Raw genomic sequence first — 23,511 nt, 5'->3', positions numbered from 1 at the left:
TCATCATTTTTTTACTTTGTTTTAATTATTTTTTCCCTATTGTAATTCCCTTAGTATTTCCGTTTGTATTTATCAATTTTCTAATGGTAGTGGTAACAGGTCCTAAAGATACTAATTATAGGCTCAATTTAGACATGCCTAAAAAACGTATTGAAAGTAGATAAAATTATCCACCTGTTAAGGTGCAGCTGACCTTAACCCAATTGATAATATCTAAAAACTTCCCTCACAAATCCTTGGAGTGGGAAGATGTACCCCTAACACGTACAATTGGAAGAGGGATTGTATACATGGGTTTGGCAAGTCCCTAGACCCTACATGTCTATGTTCAGTTACATTCTGAGTCTAAATATATATAAGTCTCGTAAGCCACCAAACCCAACATTTCTAAGTTTAACTACTTATTGAGCTCAAGCACATATTGGTTTGGTAGGTTGTTAAACCTTACATTCTTGGGCTCAACATTTTATCATGCTCAGATGGATGTAAAGTTGATCTTTCTAGGCTCCTAGTTGGGTCACAAAGATACTCATTCCTCTATATCTCTAGGAATATAAAAGTCTTTAAAGGGACCAGTTACTTTATCCTCGATTAATGATGTCTATGATATATTTCATCTCTTATTAATAATGTGTAAAAGATATATATCCCTCTTCAATACTATCAGGTCAAAATGATATTTCAGCCTCTCCTTTCCAAAAAAAATAAAATCCAAGGTTCATATATTATAAAAACCCTATAAATCCTTCAAAAAATCCAGCTTTACATTCTTTATTATGTATTGCATATATATTTTTAAAATCTCTCTTTAAAATGTCATTATCTTTTTTTTTATTGAAAGTCACCAACTTTACTATAGGAGAGTCCGTAAATCCATTAAAAAGATATTGTTTTAGATACCAATTACCTTGGCCTACCAAGCATTAAGTACCAGTTATTTTAACTAAAAAAAGAAAAATAATTTTTTTGAATCGAGAAATTAATCAATTATCCGATACTTAAGCCTTATCATTAAATAATTTGAATTTTGAAAAATCATCAGATCCTATATAGGTTTTTCTTTTTTCTAACAAGGCCGTGTCTTTTAATTTGTTTTTGTATATTAAAATTAAGTTCCTTCGCCATTAATTTTAGATACACTATTAACATGTGTATTCATTCCTTATGTTGGAACCTGAAATAATAACAGGAGGAATTTACAAAAATCCATACCAACTCCTAAAGGTTACATCAAATGAGTGTGATCGTCCTTTTTCTTTTTCTTTGTTTTTTTTTTGAGGGGGAGCCTATCACCACCGGCCCTCCCTGTAGCTTGTTGGTTTGTGTTTGACACGTTACTTCAATAGGTTGAGGAGAGAGGAGAGGAACAAGATCAAGTATCAATCTCAATTAAGGTCAACTGAATCTTATTGATCTCATGGAGATCTAACTTAAGAAGGGTTAATTTTGTTCCCCACGGCGGTGCCTCGCGCATGCTGCAAGCGTCCTTGCTAGCTAGTGAAATATATATATATATATGCAAGGGAGCTAGCGGGAAATTGGGCTGCTGCCGATTCCTTTGTTAGGTTAGGTGGCTCCACAGTAAACATCAATGTAGCATAGACATACATAGATCGTGAATTATTAACCCAAAGATTTTGACACCTTCTCCTCATTTTTTTTCTCGTGACAAATACGCTTGCTTGCTGCTGTTCGCTCTCATGGAGCTTCTCCTTGTCCCTGGCTGAGGTTTTCATAGCCTTCTACTTCCAACTGTGGCACATGACCGTATCACTCTACAGTCCACAATCTACAGGCCACTCTATCAATGAAGAAGCTCTCTCTAGCTGAAAATTTATCTGCATCCTAGCTATAATTGATTACTGTTTGGAATTGGATAACTACTATGAAGAAAAAAAACAAAAAAAACATGTGTACCATCACAAACACCACTGTTTCTGAGCACCATAGGCCACTAACTAGGACAAATTATTAACTCAAATCATAGAGAGTATAGACAATCAACAGTGCCATAATTGATACCTTCAGTACTGCCTCCTGCTGCATCAACTAAGCCAGTTCAATGTTGTTTGCCAGTTGAGACACTGTACCGCTACAAAAAATAAAGCCAGTACCAATTTTCCATCGTTCTCTTGACCACCTTGGTTCCATGTCACCTGGCTACTACGTGCTGTCGTTATCATCTTGGAACACTTTCACCGTCGGGTCCATCACCACCTTCATGGTGGCTTTGTCAATGTATAACCAACAACTACATCTGTAACACATGTTAATTATTAGCATGTGCTACGTTTAATGAACATTTCCATTGTTTGCATCTACCATGTTAGTTAATCAATTGCCATTTTACCAATCTTTTCACCCTCTAAAAGAAAATCTAATGATTGGAGGCCGGTGGCAGCCACACTAAATATTTCTCATAAGCTATTTGTAAACACATATAAGATATTATGCAGTACAGTTTAATTAATTATTATAAGCAGCATAAATATTTTAGATGAGTAATAAAAAAAAAACGACCCTATAGTATACTTTTAGATGAATGTTGTGAGATAAATATTTAGTTGTTTCGAAATGGATTTGAACACGTGTTGGGCCTCAGGTCAATTTTGCTTAAGATTTTCAGACACGGGTCGGTTCATTCGAATTTGAGAAACCGAAGACCTAGAGCCAAGCCCATGAACACCTCTATAGTATAATCGCAAAGCAAACTCTTGGAAATGAAGACCTTACTCAGCAGGGAAGGACGAGATGCCTTTCGAGAAGGGCAGTTGCTCAAAATAAAATCCTAGATGATCAGATAGCTCAATATATATGGAGCTCTATGCTCTAGTATAATAAAGTTAAGGCCTCCAATTTGTAATTATTCTTTCATCACATACTAATTATGAGACCAAATATTTAATAAACCACTACTATCACTTCCATCTCCCAACTACTTCCACCCAAAATTGACATTACAATTTGTAAATACATAAGTTTCGTGAAATGTAGAGGGATGAAGCAATCTTAGAGGGCGAACTAGAAAATGCTATAGCTCTACCTTCAGCAAGATTCTGGGTATGATGTTATGAATGCTATGGCTAACCTAGAGCGCATTCAATTATACCATTGATAAAACCTAAAGCCGAATTCCCTTTTATAACTTCACCAAACCGTCATCACTAACTACTAATTTGGGATCGTATATAGTTATGAAAACAACCTTCTTTCTCGGCCGAGAATGGAGACTAAATAATAGACAGGCACTGCAGCCAATATACTAAATTCCAAGTCATCATCTTGTCAGGAAGAAATCTTAATTTTCACCATATCTAGATCCCAGTCCTCTTCGAGGTACGTAATAAAATCAGGATGCAAAATTGCAGCTGCAAGCCATATCCTCCTGCATGCAACATCTAGTCCTTGAACATTTTTCCCGTTTAGAGAAAATCTGAATTTACAAATAATGTGCCTACATTTCTAACACTATATATGCAGGCATATGGACTATCTCTGCCATTGACAATGCTCGTGTATCCAGAAGTTGAGCATATCACTGAATGTAGTTCTTTCTTATACAAGGCTCAAAAAGTACTGAAACAATCAGCATTTGAAATTTCCAAACCCACACAGTGCTTTAATGCAATAACATGAAATACATCAAAGTCAACAAAACATATAACCCGAAAGACCAATCACATAAAGAAAATCCCAACATTACAATAGCAAAGTCTCCCCCTTTTCCTATACCATTAATTATACCCATCCCCCTTTTTTTTTCCCTAAAAAGAAAGTATAAAAGACAAAAATTAAAAAGGAAGAAGAAAGAAATGATCTTCAGTGCCTCAACTGATATTGATAGAGGACTGAGACATATACCCTCCTAACCCCAACCTAATAACAAGTACGAATACATTAACAAAAAAAGAAAAAGGGACTTGTCATGCATATATACATACAAATTAAGGTATGACCAACTTACTGGCACTAGCTAGAAAGTTGCACCAAATAGTTACTTGATCCTTTCTTCAACACTGTGTGGTGTAGATGATAATGACGGTGATGATGATATGATTATGATAGCTGAGTTGATGAGAGGGAAGAGGATCCGAGGTTCCTCTCAGTGCAAATACGATTTCTCAACCTTGAAAATAAAACCAATAGGCTGATCTTGCAGCTGACATGATCTCTCTGATCCAAGCTCCTCTCATCTTTAGGTTCCAACCACACCAATCTTATACCCTTGTTAAGAGAAAGTCTTAATCCATCCCCGATTTGAGTACCATAAACTCCACTACAAACAGAAGTAATAAGAAAAGAGTAAAAAAAAACTAAGCTAGAAGAAGACATCCAAGGTCACTAACAAAGAGGGAGATAACTGAGATGAAAGAAATGGTTTTTTAGGTAGAGCTAGATCAAAGAAGTACTGAGGACCCCATATTGGCTGGATCATGCCATGAACCCACACTATTGGTAGTGTTCCAATACATTGAAGGATCTGAGAAGCCAACTTGGTCTATCTGATTCTGGGATGGCACATTCCAGTTCGACCTATTTTGATCATGCTCAATTTTCACCCCTTTCATACCAACCCCAGATTCACTATTCCCACTCATTTGCAAGTCCTCAAAGGGGACTGTCAAGTTTTGGTACTGGTTAGGAGCTCTAGTACTCTTTTGTTGGTTGAAGTTAGAGGCAAACAAAGAAGCCATAGCTGGAGTGGTTGTGTTGGTGGAAGTTGTGGAGGAGCCAAAGAGATTGGAATAACTTGAAAGAAGTGAATTTGAAGTGACCACATCTTGTATTTGCTTCGTAGGGTTAAACCCATTAGCATCATTAGTACTCATGATTCCTGATGAAAACCCTAATGCAAGAGCATTTAACTGAGGCTGGAGATCATGATACCCAGAAACAGCTGAATACACCCTTGAATTGAACCTGCCAGGAAATGGAAGGTCCATCTCTGATGGGTTACTGCTATTTAATCCGTAAAACAAGGGATTAAAATGATTTGAAGTTGGAGAAATATGGTCAATTGGGGTTTGAGGATTAGGATTTGCACTAGAAACTGAATTATTAGCTCCTTCAACGGCTGAGGCTGGTCTCCTGACACGCTTGTTCTTTCTACATCCACCACCAACAGGAACATTCCTTAAAGTTCCACCTCTCGTCCAGTATCTCTTGCAAGCCTTGCAAAAGTGTCTTGGCTGAGATAAGCTGTAGTTGTTATAGTAACAGAACTTGGTGTTTGAGGAGTCACAGCGAGGACACTTGAGAGCTTGTTGTTGTTGCTGCTGCTGCTGTGGTTGTGAAAGTACTTCTTCACTTGGTCTCTCCATTAGTTTACCTGTTGATTCCGTCAGGCTTTTCTCATCTATCTGATTCTGCACCAAAGAGAAAGGGAAAGAAAAGAAAAGAAAAGAAAAAAATCAAGAGTGGTGTTTTTATTAGTGTAAAAATAACATTGCAGGATAGATATTCTCTTCCAAAAGCTAAGAAACAAAAAATGGGTCATGTTTTGTCTAATAATTGAGAGGGAGAGAGAGAGAGAGAGAGAGGGTGAAGAACCTGTGGCCATTCGTTAGTAGTTGAAGAGATGACAACCATCTTCTCACAGTTGCCTAACATTTCTTCTCACAAAGGAATCGTTGAAACAAAGAGTAAATAGACAGAGCAGGTGGCGACGTGAGTCTTTCTTGATGGGGTACAAATATTGTCACATACAGGGAGAGAGAGGGGGGGAGAGTCTGTGTGTGATTAATTAGCAAACATCAGAATTTGTGTGATTTAGTTAGTCAGAATTTCACGTGATGGGGTCTGGTCTAAAATCGAATTTGGGTAGATTGTTTTTTTTAAGTGAAATTATTAAAAGAGAATGCAAAAGAATATATGGAGGGACATACAATGTATTCAAAATCCAAGAAAAGGACGGGGAGGTAAAGTGGAGCTAGGGATGAATCTTTGAGCTGTTCAAGAAAGAACATTTAACATATGAGAGACTACATATTCCACCATCACTATACGTAACATTCCTTCGTATTATAGATAGAAATCCACAGATATACATAGAGGGAATCCCTAGAGCTCAAGACCCAATGCAGTCACACAGCAAATCCCACTTCCACTTTAGTTTCTTGTGTTTATTATATTTTATATACTGAATGGTATGCTATGTATGTGAACACATACTCCATACAAATTATGGCCCATGGCTTCAACAAGAGAGTACTTATGACGGTGCTTATAAAAAACAACATCCAATCCATACCAAGATCCAGTGATGCACATATCATATCAATGTACACTAGCTTTTGAATTGGATGGGATGTTGATATACTGCTAATTAAAAGGTTCCAATCAAGCACGATGTGAGTATTTTTTCAAAGAGTGGCTTGTTCTTGTTTTCTTTCTTTTTCCCTTTTGTAAGAATGAATTGTACATCATGTTTGACATTACAAGCAGATAAGCTACTGTAGTACTATTTTATGGACTTTATTTCATACATAGGAGAATGTATTTACTATATTTTGCACACCTAATTTAGTACTGATAATATCGTCAAGAATCACCTTGGAGGCATCAAAGGTTGTGAGGCAGTGAGCTATTGGCTGTTGCTACTTTTTGAACGGGAATGAGACTGCCTATTCAACGTTGGGGAGAATGTGAAAACTCCAAGAGAAACAGGACAACAGGGCTCCATGTGGGGAGTCCAAGTTACATCTCAGTCTCAAAGCATAGAAATGGCCATGCTTTATTCCCGAGTGCTAGCTCTTGCATGCTGTGCTTCTTATTCTCTCACCTTATTTTTTGTCTTTAAAAACAAATAAATAGAGAAGCCGTTAACAGTGTCTGTCAGAGAGAGAGAGGGGGAGAGAGAGAGAGAGATGGAAGCATAAGGTGCAGGAGCCATGTGGTGGGCAGCTCAGATACAGTGGAAAAAAGAATGGTAAAGCTAAAGCATAGTTTGGGGAACATATGGATTTTGTAGTCTTTCAAGGGATCTTCTCCTCCTCCCTAATATCCCATCATTATTCTTGCGCAGTCCTGATCTTAATTAACTTTGATCTTTGGTACAGTAATTAAAATATTATACAGTACCACTCACATTGCTAAATGCTTGATCACTAGCTAGGGTTACTCCTTCCACATGATTTTTATTTTTTTTATAATGCTTTCAAGTATGTGGCTGGAGGAAGGCAGGCTGTAATTAAACTTTAGAGAGGTTAACAATAGCAAATTGACATGTTAGGGCAGTTTCCAGATTCGGCTGTCAGTATAGTCTTTTTATTTGCTGGGGAAGAATTAGACAACTAGTTCAACTACTAGATGCGCGATATCCAGTGGTATTTCTACGAAGCAAGAGTGCGAAATTCAAAGCTCAAGGGCTTGTTTCGAGAAATTATTCACACAATCCCACTATTCATTTAAACCTTAATCATGTTACAAGAATATTTCATAATGTCATTTGGGTATTCCACCATATCAATCAATTGGACAATTTTGGTCTAATTACTTTTTTTTTCTAATTAAAAGAACTATTCATATGATTCAATAACTGATTTGGATGAAATTGAGTCGAGATGGAAAAACATGAATATTAGTTGATTTATATACCCAGTCGGATATTTTATCAATCATTTTATCAATAAAAAATATCATGTCATTATATAATTTTTTTTAAAAAATCTCATTGTATACTATCTTTAATTTCATCGATATATAACGAAAAATTATTTTTATTGGTTTATTTATGGATGAACTTTATAGTCAGGTTAATCCCGTCGATAAAACTTTTCATGTCATCATATTTTTTTTATTTTTTTATTCATTATTTTTTCACTGTAATTCTCTTGGTATATATCAATAAAATGTTTTCGTCGATATACACTAACAAATATAATGATGGAAAAGTGTGTCAGTAAAATTCATCATAATTTATTGACAAATTCTTGTTATATTTTTTTATCATAGTATTTATTAAATTTATGATAGTAAAAGGATCACATATAAGTAACCAAAAATATAATGGTGATTTTAAAAATAATCTAAACTAAACTTACAATTTAAGGATCACGTATGTAATAAGTCATTTCATCTAAAATAAAAATGCCATTTTTAAATTCTGGATGCTATAAATATAATTCCAGTATGTTAATACCATGCATATTAATTAATTACTATATTAATTAATTACTATGTAGTAGAGAAGTTTTAAATGCATTTATTATTATTATTATTATATATAAACTTTCAAATCATATAGATTGCTTAATAGTATACAAAATTAACATTATTAATAAATAAATAAATAAGGAGGGGAATTTTTCTCTCACTATTCACTTGACCAAAACTTTTTATTTTTTTAATTTTATTTTTTAATATTAAATTTTTTTATCTCGATCTCATGATCAAGATTTCAAGTTTGATAAATTAATTAATTTTTTTTATTAAATTTTATTTTTAAGTTCATCTTTCAACATTTAATTGATTTAAAATTAGATTTTAGAATTTTTTTGCTTTGTTCTCTGTGAAGTTAACATGATCTTATTTCTCGAGTCACAAGTTTAAAGGTTTAACCCAAATCGATCTGACTCAATTTGTGTTTTTTTTTATCCTTTTCTAATTAACTTTTTTCAATATTATTTTTAAATGTTGGGTTGATTAGAAATTGAGTTTTATAAATTACTTCGATATGCTTTTTATAGGTTATCTCAATCACACGACACGTGTTGCAAGTCTAGCAAGTTAACATAGGTTCACTCAAGTTTTTTTTTTTGTTTTTTAGCTTTTTTAATTGTTTTTTTTAAATCTCATCATTCAATATTAATTTCATTGAAAATTAATTTTTATAATTTTTATTAATTTACTTTCTATAAGATTATTTTGATCTCGTGATCCAGGTCACAGATTATTAGATTAATTCATGTTAATTTAGATCAATTTAATATGTTTTCATCTTAATATTTTTTTAAAAAATATCTTAATTTTTTATTTAAACTATACTTATTTTTAACAATCATCCAAATTATTTTTAAATTATCAAATTTACTAAACCATATTGAATTAACCTTCACATCATTTAATTTTTTTTTCTTACTACTAGCATTTTAATTAGCAATATCTTTACACTTTATTTTTTTTACATTAAAAAAATTATCTGAACTCCAACGTACATATCATTATTTTTTTTACATTAAAGAAATTATCTGAACTCCAACGTACATATCATGGGCAATGTTCTAATGATTACTATGCATTATTGACAAATTTCTAAGCTCAGCCTCCTTTGAAGACATAAGGTAGGCACCATCGCTAAGAAATTGAAAGAGTTGGATGATCATGTCAAGGAATTATATCAAGTGAAAAGTTTAATTGAGGAGTTTCTATAATTTTACACTATATATACTTAAACACATTTTTTCAAGTATTTTTTTTTTTATAAGCCTAAAGAATGCATCGAAAACACCAAGGGAAACCCAAGGCGAAAAAGAGAGAACAATAGGATCAAAATGGCACCAAATTTTTTTTACACGGATTCACTATTTTCTTGTACTGAATTTAATTTAATTGTATATAAATTTAAGATAGTCATAATTTATAATTAGTTAAAGAATTTTAAGCATAGTTCTCCTATTACTTTTAATGATTTTTTAAATCCAACCTCTATCAATTGGAATTGATATACTAGATTAATTATATTATTATTAAAAAAAAACATTTATTTATTGTATCATACAAAACCTTATAGTAAAGTAAGGCTTGTTTTTAGCAATCATTTTTGGACAAATCTATTATATATTAAGTAACTAGATTCAACCTAGTCTATTGTCCATATACTATACTTTTCTATGTCATATATATATATGGATAAGATAACAAAACAAAGTTAAACAAAAATGGACATGTGAAATTTTTTTTTTGACAAAAACAATCAATGTTTAAATTTGACTAGAGATTCAAAAAGTCTAATTTTATAAGGGGTTAGTTGGCTATAATAAATTAGATTAGAAAGAACTTTAAATTAGACTAAACTAGATTAGAAAGATAATGTTTTAGAGTTTTAATTATTTTTATATTTATTTTTAAATTATATTTTTTTTTAATTTAGTTTTGATTGGATTTTTTTCTATATAGGGTAGGTCAGTTTTATCAATATAAAAATATTTGATTTATTATTTTTAAAGTCAGTTTATAAATTATTAACTTTTCAGATTATATCAAATTTCTTTCTATAATTTTATCTACACTTTAGATTTGTTATCAATTAGTTTTAATTTCTATAAGAAAATAAATTCAGCAATAAATTCTTTCATCCTAGAAAAAGAAAAGATGGGATACCATGGATCTATATATTCGCTGAAGATCAAATGAATAAAGGACGTACGATTGTGAGAAGTTCGAAACTGAGATACTAAGGACTCATAAAGTTCGTTTGCTATTGATAAGAAATTAATATAAGTCTATACTTGAAGCTTACACACACACACACAATCAAAATTAGTTCGGTTAGGTGCATATGCTAGTTCAATTAAGATCGTAAGCTACATTTGTGAACGAATTGACTTAAAATCTTGATTTGCCTATAATGGAAAAATAAATGAAACTAAGTTGAACTTCTTTTTTTGCCTCTATTATTTTCACTTTTTGTTTTCCTTTTGATAATGGCTATATGGGTCTACGATATGAAAAATATGTAAAATTTAAGTTAAATCACGTACAAGCACACCAATTAATGTAAATCAGCTACATTTATAAATTTACACCACTAAATTTAATAGTTTTATTAAAAAAAAAATTTGTTAATATTTATACTCATAGTTCGTCAATACATATTACTAACAGTCTTATAAACAGAAACAACCAATCAAAAATAATCTCGTCAGTAATTTATTGTTTGTTAGTAAGTCCATCAATAATAAATATACTAATGGATTTATAAACGGAAAAATTACACCAAAAAAATTTATCCTTTTTATTTTGTTAGTATTTTTATTGGTAAATTTAACATATCACCGACAAAAAAACTGTATGTAATGCCATAAGTTTTTTTATTTGTCCATCAATAAATATAACATATTACTAATAGAATATCATCTATAATTTCATCGGTGAGTTAACAGTACTATTTGTATTGCAGCAATTCTTTTCCTACTTCCTCTGGAATATATTGACGAAATTGTTATATCGGTAACCCCATTAGTAATATTTTAAAAATATATATTGAACAAAAGTTAAAAATAATTAAAATAAAGTAAAATAAAATAATATAAAAATCAAATATTTATAACAATTTTAAACATATGTACGTTTAAATATAATAAATCTAAAATAGAGACGACGTTGAAGAAGGACGAGGACGATGACGACAAGGAGGAGGTTGGTTGTCACTAAGACTGTGGGGTCAATTAGAGGGTGCACGTAAATCACTCATCTGTGGTCTCATCTCCATTACTAATCAGCGAAATTTTTCATAATCAGCAGTGATTCGTTCATATTTATCATTAAGATGGGTCGATTAAGCCTGTAATCATTTGTCTAACATTGCCATGAACTCTAAAGTTTGAGTGCGTAAAATTGCCATGAACTTTGGAGTTTGAGTGTGTAAAATTGACTGTGAGCTTCTAACCATCAAAGCATTATAGGTTGTTAATAAGTTCTTAGTTGTAATATTAGCAAGTCCGTACACCCAATTTCTATCGAATCCACTAGACAATCTTGCCTCCAACCACAAATTCAGGTTGATATCTAGATGGGTCAAAGAATCATCCTTGTATCTCTCCTTCAACTGACTGTTATATGTATCCTGAAAAAAAATTCATTAAATTCAAGGAAATAATAACTTAACAAAAAAAATAGTTGAAAACCAGTATACTAAAAAGTCTTTAACTCGGCTATCCACAAACTACAACATCTTTTTTTTGCGATCACCCATCGAGCTTGGCTCGCATCCAAGAACCATAAACTACAAGAAAAAAATATTATCAATTAAATATATTTACAAGAAACAACTACTAAAAAATGGATGTAATAAAAAAAATCCTACCATCCGCTTCACATATAAAACCAATGGAATTAAACCGTTGGCATACGCGATAATGGAACTGTGAACACATTGGTGTACTTGTAAAAAATCAACAAAAAGCCCCTCTAAATAGTATCAACTCATTGATAAGTGAATAATTTACATAGTCACTAGAATATTTCTACAAACACATTCTGTCAATATACTCGTGTAATGAATACAGTGAACATTGTTATGGAGAATAAAAGAAGGGGAACAATTATCATAGTCTTTGGAATATACCGATGGACATATTCTATCAGTATAACCGTATGTAATGAACACCGTGAACAATGTTAGTGAGAAAAGGAATAGTTCCCATAGTCTATGGAATATACCGACAAATACATTTTATTGGTATTTTCATCAGTGTAAAATAGTGTCTAATGTCAAATTGTATATGTATTTCTTATCTATCCATCTTGTAAATACTTAAATTCATTGTTACACATACAACACAATAACACTAGTTCACGTCACAATAATAAAATAAATATTTCATTGTCATTCAATAATAAATTAACATCATTGTTATTACATTGAACTGGATTTCATTCACAAATATTACTTTATAGTTTATGGCATTATATATTAGTGTTGTGTAAATTAATCAAATTTTTCTTTTTCTTTATCAATTGAGTCGTCCTCATCTCCATTATAATCTTCTACGTTGATTTTGTCATAGTTATCTTCATCGACTTCTGGATGTTTGTTACAGTTCAAAACACCATTCAACTCCTTAGCATCAACATCAATAAAATTATTCTCGGCAATGCAAAAATTTAAGTTTTCTTTCAAGTTATTAGATGGAGGAACTCGATATGAATCAACTAGCTAACCAAGTTGAAAATTATCATCTCATAAAGTTAATTCATTGTTGCCATCCTGAACAACCTCAACACGACTCCTAAGTTTAGTTTTCACTATGGATAATCGATCAACTTTTGACTGATTCTTCTAAAGAAAAAAGTGTATGTATAATAAACTTGTTGGCATTGATTGTTTGGTAAAAACAAAGATATCGTTGAAGTTGCGAAGTCTGGGTTTTGAATTAATTTTTACTAAACCATGATAAGGATCTACTCTGATTTCTCTATTAATGGTATTATACCAATAACATTTGAATAAAAATATTCTATTACGCTCGCTATGATATTGCAATTCAATGATCTCTTCTAACTTTTCATAGTAGTCAATTTCAAACTCATTAAAACTCAATCCCTTAACATAAATTTCATTGTTATATTTCTTTCTAACCTGCATGTATTTTTCAGTATGAAACACATGTTCATTGATGAATTATATATTGTAGCACTTCATTTTTCTTTCAGGACCCAGACTAATACAAACAAAGTAACACCAACATTCCCTCCTAATTGATAATTCTGGTATATAAAGTACAACCAAGAATAGTTAATGAGAAATGTAAAATGAAATTAAGTATTCTGAGAGATAAGAATAATTAAGTATACTTATATGTGTTTTGAACCATATAAAAAATTGGTCATCTTATAATTAAAAGATTTGGAATTCAATTAGCTATGAGTTTCGAGACAGCAAATATTGACAATGTTGCCTATAAAGAATTCAAAAATATATTAGTTTATACTATTATAATAGATAAATTGTTAAAAAATAATGACATGTTAAGTAGTATACTTACTGAATAAAAGGTTTTAATTCATTGCAGTTAAAAAGCACATAATAATATGCTTGTTTGAATTCTATTTTTGACAAATATCTTCCACTCACAGCATTTTTTGGTATGGGTAATCTAAGATGGGAGAATATTGACAAGCTCTTAAAAAAAAAAAAACACTTTCTCACCATCACTATGCCTTAGAACATGGTTGATTTTTGTTTTCAATTGAAGCTTGAAGTAATATGAGATAACTATTGATATCTCTTCAACAATATAAGTCTCGCATATCGAAGCCTCAACATGCGCCTTGTTTTTTACTTTTCTCTTAGAGATAAACAAGTACATGTATGGAATTAAATGAATTTTTTGAAATATATAAAGAAAGATAATAAAATTTTAATTACGATACATGTGTAATCCCTAACCTTTGAATGGACACATCCATTTATATTGAACTATACCTTCAAATTTTGTCTAAAATGGTAAATTTATAGGTAGATTCTCCTCTAAGCTAAAAATAATAGAGGAAATATCATCTCAAATTTGCATATTGTTTAGATGATATTCATTTCAAGCCACTTTATATATTGTGTCTATAACTTGATATATATATATATATTGACTGATCTCTTTGAGTACAACTCAAATGCACTTTGGCAATAAATATCGGTAAGTTAATGAATGAGTAGTTGTATAACCACATGACAATCATGGCTTTTTATTATATACAATATACAATCCTCTAAATTCATCAACCTTGATATTTTCAAGGCACGTTCATCAGGAAATCACAAACTTTTAAGTCATTAGTAGACAAGTAACTATATATTTTATCTAAAATGAAACTGGCTTTAGGCTTTACAACCCATGACCCAACATAACCAACTCTATATTTTTATGGTAACAAAATAAAGTTATACCCATTCTACCTTTGAAATTATCCTTTGTCTTCCCTTTCATATCCATAATCATTTTAAAAATGTTCTCAAACACATTCTTTTCTATATGCATGACATCAAGGTTATGACGAAAGAGATTGGTCTTCCAATAAGAAAGCTCTTAGAAAATACTTTATGTATACTTAATTATAGGTTAAACCAAAACCAGAAAATTTCTGCTTACCGGATTAAAAACCAAACATAATGTTATTGTACTTTGACACCATGTTATACAATTCTTTGTCTAAAAGAAATGGCAATGCAAGTGCTTTTAACTTTGCCAACAAATTTTTTTTTCTCGATACATCATAAGTCAAAGTTTCAAATGACCACAACTGCTTCAATTCATCAATCAACAGTTAAAGACAAATATTTATATTCTAACTTAAACTACTGGAATCGAGTATGATCATAGATAAAAACATAAACTCCAGCTTCATACACATCCTCAAAGGTAAGTTGTAAATCGTGAGTATCACTGCCTAATAAGAATAAGGAGTAGAAAATTACCTGAATAAATTGAATTCATCTATATATAACCCAAGATGCACATTCCATATCTCCACTTAAAACTAAGGATGCACACTATTAAAGTGTTTCCAAACTTCATCATTGAAGGGTTGTACTATCACTTCATCCACTGTATCACATGATTGGTGCCATGAATAACTTCTGTAGTTTAGGTGTGTTTGGAAAGTATCTAATTTTTATATATGTGAAAAGAGTCCTTCCCCTACTAATCATGGATTTATAAAGAGAATACTCATATGTTCAACACGTAGTCAATTTTATATTTTCAAAAAGGAGTTTCATCATTGACTTAGCAACATATAAGTTCTCTTTTAATATATTCCTTTTAGGTAAAATGTTCCTCGTATATTCAAGAATTTTATCATAACCTGCCTTATTCAACCCATGATCTTACTTTATAGTAAAACCAAAAAATCATGTCGATAATTTACAATGATTTTTACAACCATCCTATAATAATTTATCAGAATCTTTTAAAATACAAAAAAATCAGACTGCGTTTGCATTACGTTTTTCATCTACCATTTGAAATTGATCGGCATGACCCTAACTCATTATTATCGTATCAATAACCATAATCTTATCAGGATTATTATTGTTATCTATAACTCTATATACGTTGCTAGAACTAGATGTTGACCTATCTATCATTTGTATCATGGTATCATGAGGAACATATGGATTCTCATATGTATACCAATACAAGTATTTCTTCACAATCTTTTTTTATAGAAAATGCATCATTACAACATCTAGATTGAGAAGTTTTTTATTTTTATACCTCTTGCATGGACATTTAATACCCCTTCCACTAATATTTCTCGAATTAAATAGTGTATAATTAATAAAATCATGAACCCATTACAATAATTCATCCTTTATAACCTTTGTGGTGAATCTCTATACATCCATGAATGATCATCTACTACTTATATCAAACCTATATAAAATAACGATGACAACATGTATTAGTTAACTACATTAACTAAATAATTTATAAAAATATTAATTTAGCTCCAACTTATTTAATATTTTTTAAATGTACTCTTAATTTATTATTGATTATCTATATAAATTTAAATTTCTACATATTTACCAAAAATTTCAACTCTATAATAAAATTGAGAAAACACAATACAGACTCATTAAATAAGTTATATTTATTTCATCACAAAACACCTATGTCAAAAATTCAATATAAGTTTCAACAAATTATAAACAAGTATAGTTTTATAAAATCTAAAACAAATTGTAACATGTATAAATCATAAATCCATACAACAAATTTGTATAAGAAAAAACTATAAAACAAGTAAATACCCAAATAAAATACATATACTATAAAAAAAATATGTAAACAAATCAACATTTTAAAATTGAGTTCAAATTAAAAAAAAAAAGAGGTAGATTTGCTTACTTAAAGTGAAGAATCCTCAATAAAATTTAAATCAGAATATAAATGTTAATGAACTGAGTGTTTTGGTAGTTGTATTTGTTGTAGGTGGTTGAATTGTGTTGAGATTGGAGAAAGGATGGTTGTTTGTTGCATAAAAATGCATTAAGAAGAAGGAGAAATGAAGAAGGGTAAGAGGAGAGTCAATCGTTAGGTTATAAATTAAATATCACCAATGACATTACTAGTGGAATTATTCCGTCAATAACTTTGTTAATCATTCTGTCATTAAAAATATTATGTCACCATACGATTAAACGTTTTTGAATCCCACTGCAATACCCTCTGTAATTCTTTCGATATATGCCAATAAATTTTTATGCCGACATATTTACGGATGTACTTTATTGTCGGGTTAATTCTATAAGTAATATTGTCTATAAAAGTTATACGTCATCGTATTATTTGAATTTTTTTATTTTTTATTTTTTTACTGTAATTCCCTCTATATATATTTAGAAAAAAAATTTAGTGTTTATTGATAGATATAGGAATGAAAATTTTTGTTAGTAAAGATCATGTTAATATACTAATAAAAAAATTCTATTAATATTTTTATTTTTATTTATTAATTTTATAGTAATGGTTGTTGTGAAGACAAGCTGAGCTTGAACCTTACTTGAAGTTAGGTGAGTCCTGAATGTTAAAAATTCAGCTAAACTCATCTCATTTGTACTGTCCGGAATCCGGATACATGAAATAATCATCCTTAATTTCATAAGAAAATAGTACTTATTAATTCATCAAAAGCAAACGTACATCACTTAACGAAATAGTTATCAAATCGCTGGATTTTTAGCCGGTGATCACTTCGATCTTAAACAAGGACAGAGGTCAAAAGATCTCACCCGGGTTCAATGAGGAGGAGAACGAGATTTATGATCAGTACTAGCTAGGCCAAGCGTCTAAGAAGAGAAGATTTTTCATTTGTAAAATGTAAGTGTAGCATTCAACTGATTCCTTTAACATAGCTAGTCAAGGACTAAGACATAATATAATGTTTAAGGAGTGGTTGCAAAGCAATGATATGATGCTCTTAAATTGACAAATGACAATCACTATGTGAATTAGAAAAACATAAGGTTTTTAATTAGAAAACTAGCAGCAAGGAGTGCTTCTACAGGCTGCGCCTTTGACTTAAAGTGGTCATGTCACATTATTTAGGGCAAGCAAGTCTTCCAAGTGAACAAACTTGTGAGACTTGTGCCACACATGGCCATGTTTAGGTCCCACGATAAATCCACTATCATAATCATACAGCGATACTGTTCACAATGTAAAGCCAAAAAGTTGCTGCTCTATTTTAAGTTACCTTCGTGGATAATTCATCATCTTAACGCAGTGCTGAATTAGCAAAATGATTCACAAGTAATTTTAATAGAAATGATCTTTCCCTTTTCTTAAGGAAAAAAGAAGAAGAAGAACAATTAGGGGATACATAGATTGATGATGTGCCCAATTTATTGAGACCTTCAACATACTTATATTAAATGATAAATTTAAAATATTTTTGCGAGCAAAAGTATTTGGACCTAAAACTTTAGACTGATGAAAGTCTTCTCTCTTCAATTACTAATAGGGTTATTTGGCTCTTTTAACTTTATCAAAGAGAGTTCATTTCTCCTTCAACCAAAAACAAGTAAAAAGGGCATCTTCAAGAAAGCCAAAGATCTCTCGATATTTCGTAATTGACGCCTAAATTTTTGGATTGATATACAAACTATTTCTTGTTTATGCAAAGTTCTATGCCGACGGCATATGAGCATCCAATAATAGCTTACAGGACCATGTTTTGCCTATTTACTCTATCATAGGTACCACCATTGTAGCAAACCCTTACATTTTCATGCATTTCGATGTAGACAAATTAAGAATAATTCAGTGGTGATTCACTGTCCAGCAATTTGAAGAAATTATTCTCCATTATTATCAGCTACATATGACATTAATGCATGCAGATCATTTGGATGGGACGACTCCAGCTCTCTAGTTTTGGAGTTAGAAAATTTCTTTCTTTTTTCCATTTATTTTGAGGTCAATGAATTAATATTATGGATTTACAAGTTACATATTGAGGACCCAGGAGTAATTTCTTTTAATTTTGAAGGACTATTTTGTACAACAACGTCAATCTTTTATATATATATATATATATTTTCTTTTAAAGGAACTGTTAAATCTCAAAGACATGTATAAATTTTGGGAAGCCACGGCGGCCGCCAGCCACAGCTACCTCCAACCCTCGGCGCAGAGGGCCCGTGACCTGAGAACTCGCCGATAGGCTTAGCCTTGCCCTTAGAGCTCGTGGGTCATGTAATTAAGTTCAATATATAGACAAATATGTCAGGTTCATGACAAAGCACTTGTCAAGTTTTAATAGGATGGAAAACACTAGGCAAAACAAGCATCAATGAAGACAACTTAGGATGGTTACATGAAACTTCTTTTGTATTAAAACAAATCCCCAAATCATCATTTTGGGGACGGGCATGATGTTACTTGTTAAATTTAATCCACTCGATTGCCATCCAAAACAAGGCACCGATATCTTAACATGTTTATTTGCCTAATTTAATAATGCATCTGAAAGAGAAGATTTATAGCTTATTTATTTAATATATATGATATTAACAGTTTTTTAAAGTATTTTTTATTTAAAAATATATAAAAATAAAAATTTTAATTTTTAAAAATTTATTTTTGACATGTTATATTAAAATGAACTAACAATACAAAAAAATTAAATTAAAATAAAATAAAAAATATTTTAAAAAATATATTTTTGAAATTAAAAACAAACAGAATATTATATATTAGTTTCTTGACAATGAAAGTTCCTCATTGGTGCTTAGTGCTTCTTAGCTAATGATCTAGAGACTGGAGATAGATAGCCTCGGATTGACTCATGTACCAAGAAAAATCTTTCTTCAACCAAGATCATTGGTTTAGCGTTTATGTGAGCTAGCACTTGTAGAATTAATTATAAATAAAAAAGAATTATAAGTTATTTGTACTGTATCAAAATAAATTATTTAACTTTTATAGTATTAAAAATTAATAAAAAAACCATCTAATTTTTAGTATTCTTAGTAATATTTTATGTAAAAAATTAAGAATATCTTCTTTTTCTACAAGTCTTTCTATATTAACTATTTTTTTCCTTTTTTCTATTTTTATAATAAAAAAATTATAAATGGATTTAAGAACACAAAAATTAAATACATAACATCTAAGACTATAATTAAGAACTAATTAATTAGTTTTGATGAATAACATAGACTAGGTTATGATTAACTCACCAGTACAAGCCTCGCATAAGAGACCAAAACATTGATGTATGAATTGTTTTTGTTTTTAAAGTCTTGATTCAAATATAGATATGATAAAAATCTCATCTTCATGTAAAATAAAAAAGAAAAAAACATAATAGTGGAAGATTTTGGTGATCGCGTAGATGGAACTAAGACAGAGGTAGTGCCCGTCAATTCCAGAGGTAGAGAGGTAGGTCCTACCCACCCACACTCAGTCACTCACTACCCCACTACCACCGGACAAGAAATGCCAATTGGGCAAACATTAAAGAAACCCAGCGAGCACGTTAAAGCAAAGTCTGTATCAGTAGGGTTTAGGGGACCAAAGCATCAAATCCAACCTTTCAATCTGTAGCCATCAATGGCTGACCGTGGCGCACCCTAAACAATGTGCAGACAAAGATATCGCTCTCCATTTTGGTTATATTTTGGCTCTCCTTGCTGTATAATTAGGGCACCCACATGAACAAATTAGAGGACAGGATTACTCTTCTTCCTCTGATGAAAGTATGAAACTGCCATCCATCCATCGTACTCTAAACAGGAGCGTGTAAATTAAGGACTACGTACCTGATCAAATGAGGGTAAGCTGGACATTCTAGCATCATTTTAGTGCTCTGGCTACAAGAAAACTTATGGGGTCAGTTTGCTTCTTTCAAAAATCCTTTATGGAAGTCATCAATGGATTGGGATCTCCAAGAGAGAAGGATGTGAATGGATTCATCGAAGGATCATATATTCCTTTCCGGCCACTGATCAAGGGCCATCAGGTACCGTCGGCCTGTACTTATATGTAATGTCATGGAGGGTGATAACTATTTAACACATTGATGTCAGGTCAAGTGGAACATGTGATAGAGCACATGATGTGGTTCTTGAAATTAAGATGGAATCGCAGTCAGGTTAGGTCACCCAAGTGACAAGATGATATTTATTTGAAAAAGTTATTAAGCAACTGTAAATCTCACTTCCAAGTAACGAACCAGAGGAGAAATTAAGGGTTCTTGAATCTTAAATTTCGAGGAATCCATACATGTAGGATAATAATATGGTGTAAGGTGATTATGTGAAAATATTTTTTAATTGAAAATATATTAAAATTATAATTTTTTATGTTTTTTTATTTTTATAATAGCACATTAAAATTATTGAAAAACTTAAAATATATCAATTTAATATTTGTTTAAACATAAAAATTAAAAAACAATTTAAAAAAATGAATTAAACCACAAAAACAAACACATCCTAAAACGTTTTAATACTATCAAATATTTCTAGCTGCATTGTTATCATTTTTCATAAATTAATATTATTTTTATTTAAGTAAAGGTATGCTATATATCAACATTTAAATTGGTTTGTTTGTGAATCTTTATCACTTTTTTTCTAAAAGTTGAAAATGAAATAATGTTGTAATATCTTGCGGGGAACAAGTTTATTTCCCGAACGACATTAATTTCAAAGATATAAATAAAAAACCATGTGTAATTTTGTAAGCTAATACTTGCTTCAACAAATATCATTATCTGTAGAAATTGATTTCTCCTAAGAATTATATATTTCCTCACAGAATTTCATAGGTCAAATGAAGTACCAAAACATTCATGGTTATGAATTTCATTTGAAGTAATTAATAACGACCGTTTTCTTTCTCTCTTTTGTTTTATTCCATTGGCATATTCTCTTTCTAAACAGTAATTGATTATGTTGAAAGTTGATATGATTACGTAGTTAATTTGATTTGATTTGTTTGTAATTTTTTTTCTTTTGGGGGGGGGAATCAATTTCATGGTTAACTTGGGGTTAATAATACAGAAAAGCAAAAGCACATTGTTACAACGGGCAGTTCTATAATTATGATATTGCATGGTAACATGGGCCACAAAATATAAACTGGGAATGAAATTTACTGTGGGGGGTCAAACCTAGGTAGGGAACCCAAGAAGCAGGAATGGATGAACGAGCATGAAAAATTCCAGAGAGGTCCGAGTCATCAATGGTCTTTAAAGAATCTTCACCTCTAAAGTTGCAAACCCTTTTAACACATGGTTAGAAGCTAGCTTGTGGACTGTTGCTTACGGAAGTTTCAGGTCCGGTGGGTCCTAGAGAATGTCGTGGGGGACAATTACAGTGTATTTTAAAGAGGGTGTCCTAGAAATAAATCATCTGTCTGTCGAGGAGAGAAAGGCTTGAGTGTGTCCAAATCGAGTGTCCAAAACGTTCGTAGATTCAATTCAATGTCAAAGAAATTTGATTAGAGCGTGAGTGACGTTGAGATTCTTCTACTTCAGATAACTAATGATGGCTTACAGCGAGGTAATTTATGAGAAATCGAGATTATTAAGAGACCCAAGTTTTATTTTTGATTAAGATATCTTCGAACAAGCTCGAAATTAGTATTTCAAATATAATGTTGTGGTTTGAGAGCAAGGACTTATTTAAATATTAAATTCTTCTTGAAATTAATTATTTCAACAAATACAACGTATGTAAGACGATTAGCATGTATTTGACATTTATGCTAGGAATCCAACAGGATAATTAAGCTCCTTCCTTAACCACTACAATTCACATCGGATCAGATAATTAATAAAAAAAAAGAGAGAAAAGAAGCCATGAATCCTTAGATATTACTGATTCCAACATATCACTTAATGTAATAAAACAGGACAGGACTTTGTGAGGCACAGGAGAGAACAGAAAACGTAAGAGGTGTTAAAAGAGCATTTCTCTCCTAAGCTGTCAACAGGTAATACATGAGCTTAATTTATTATAAGCAGCATTATTGAGGGATTTGTATAATCTTAAAATGTCATGGCTTCATAATTATGTCAATCTTAATGTTGATCTGCTTACGTTATCCAAATTCTCTAAAATTAATATAAGCTTTTTTTGCTGCTTCTGCTGCTGTTGCTGCTGCTGCCCATTATATAAAGAGATTAAAGAGAATGATGAACTGAATTATCATGTGTAACGGATTATATTATTTTATCATTCCAGCTACTTAGGTGCTCTTTGAATTAATGAAAATAAATGTCGGCCCTTTCACATTGAATTCCTTGCCTTTTCCCTTCCTTGATTTTTTTATTATTTCTTGGTACAATACGAAATTCTTAATTTTTAATGAAGGTGGATCCTTTTTTTCCACAAAATTTAGCTCACCTACAGAGGCCAGGATCATCAACTTGAAGCAAGAAATCGAGTCGCTTTCACAACAGCCCCAAACCATTTTGTAATGGGCCATTTACAGTCATACGTGCTATAATCCCAGGAGGATCTTTTTGGGCTCTCAAACGTATAAAACTAAGCTTCGGCCTTTTTAGGTCTCTTAATGCGTCTCATAAACTTATAATTCATAAGGCAAATCCATGATAAAGACAAGGACTTTACTTTTATACCGTGCAGAAAAATAGTTTTTTTCAGCATGTGAATTCTGAAAAAATAAATTATTTTTTAATATTTGGTGATGTAATAAATAATAAGTTAGAAAATAATTTCTAGTTATGTTATAGAAAATAAATTGAAAAATAACTTATTAATATTTTTTTCAAGTTTATTAAAATAATAAAGAATAAATCTTAAAAATTAAAAAA

At 31.1% G+C, this 23,511-nt stretch overlaps 1 protein-coding gene and 2 long non-coding RNA genes across 3 annotated transcripts; 1 reads left to right on the top strand and 2 right to left on the bottom strand.

The window, feature by feature from the left end:
• Nucleotides 1–640: 640 nt before the first annotated feature.
• LOC105128007 (uncharacterized) lies at nt 641–14,698 on the bottom strand. Its single transcript, XR_842751.1, has 3 exons — nt 14,615–14,698; nt 9,523–9,528; nt 641–652 (listed from the first exon to the last, which is right to left on the bottom strand). It is a non-coding gene; the product is annotated as an uncharacterized LOC105128007 (long non-coding RNA).
• On the bottom strand, nt 3,592–5,714 carry LOC105128006 (dof zinc finger protein DOF1.4-like). Its single transcript, XM_011029497.1, has 2 exons — nt 5,551–5,714; nt 3,592–5,366 (listed from the first exon to the last, which is right to left on the bottom strand). The coding sequence occupies exons 1-2, from the start codon at nt 5,608–5,610 to the stop codon at nt 4,398–4,400; spliced, it is 1,029 nt and encodes a 342-aa protein (XP_011027799.1). The 5' UTR covers nt 5,611–5,714; the 3' UTR covers nt 3,592–4,397.
• A 5,694-nt stretch (nt 14,699–20,392) lies between the features above and the next one.
• LOC105128005 (uncharacterized) lies at nt 20,393–22,965 on the top strand. The gene is made up of 3 exons (XR_842750.1): nt 20,393–20,688; nt 22,587–22,667; nt 22,855–22,965. It is a non-coding gene; the product is annotated as an uncharacterized LOC105128005 (long non-coding RNA).
• The last annotated feature ends 546 nt before the right edge of the window (nt 22,966–23,511 follow it).

The sequence above is a fragment of the Populus euphratica genome, unplaced genomic scaffold, assembly GCF_000495115.2.
Source record: "Populus euphratica unplaced genomic scaffold, PopEup_1.0 scaffold15.1, whole genome shotgun sequence".
Lineage (NCBI taxonomy): Eukaryota > Viridiplantae > Streptophyta > Magnoliopsida > Malpighiales > Salicaceae > Populus > Populus euphratica.
This window is presented reverse-complemented; position numbering and strand designations above follow the sequence as displayed.

Coding starts and splice junctions, on each gene's coding strand:
- LOC105128006 (XM_011029497.1), bottom strand. CDS start 5,610: ATGTTAGGCAACTGTGAGAAGATGGTTGTCATCTCTTCAACTACTAAC. Junction 5,367..5,550: donor CTACTAACGAATGGCCACAG/GTTCTTCACCCT, acceptor TCTTTGGTGCAG/AATCAGATAGATGAGAAAAG.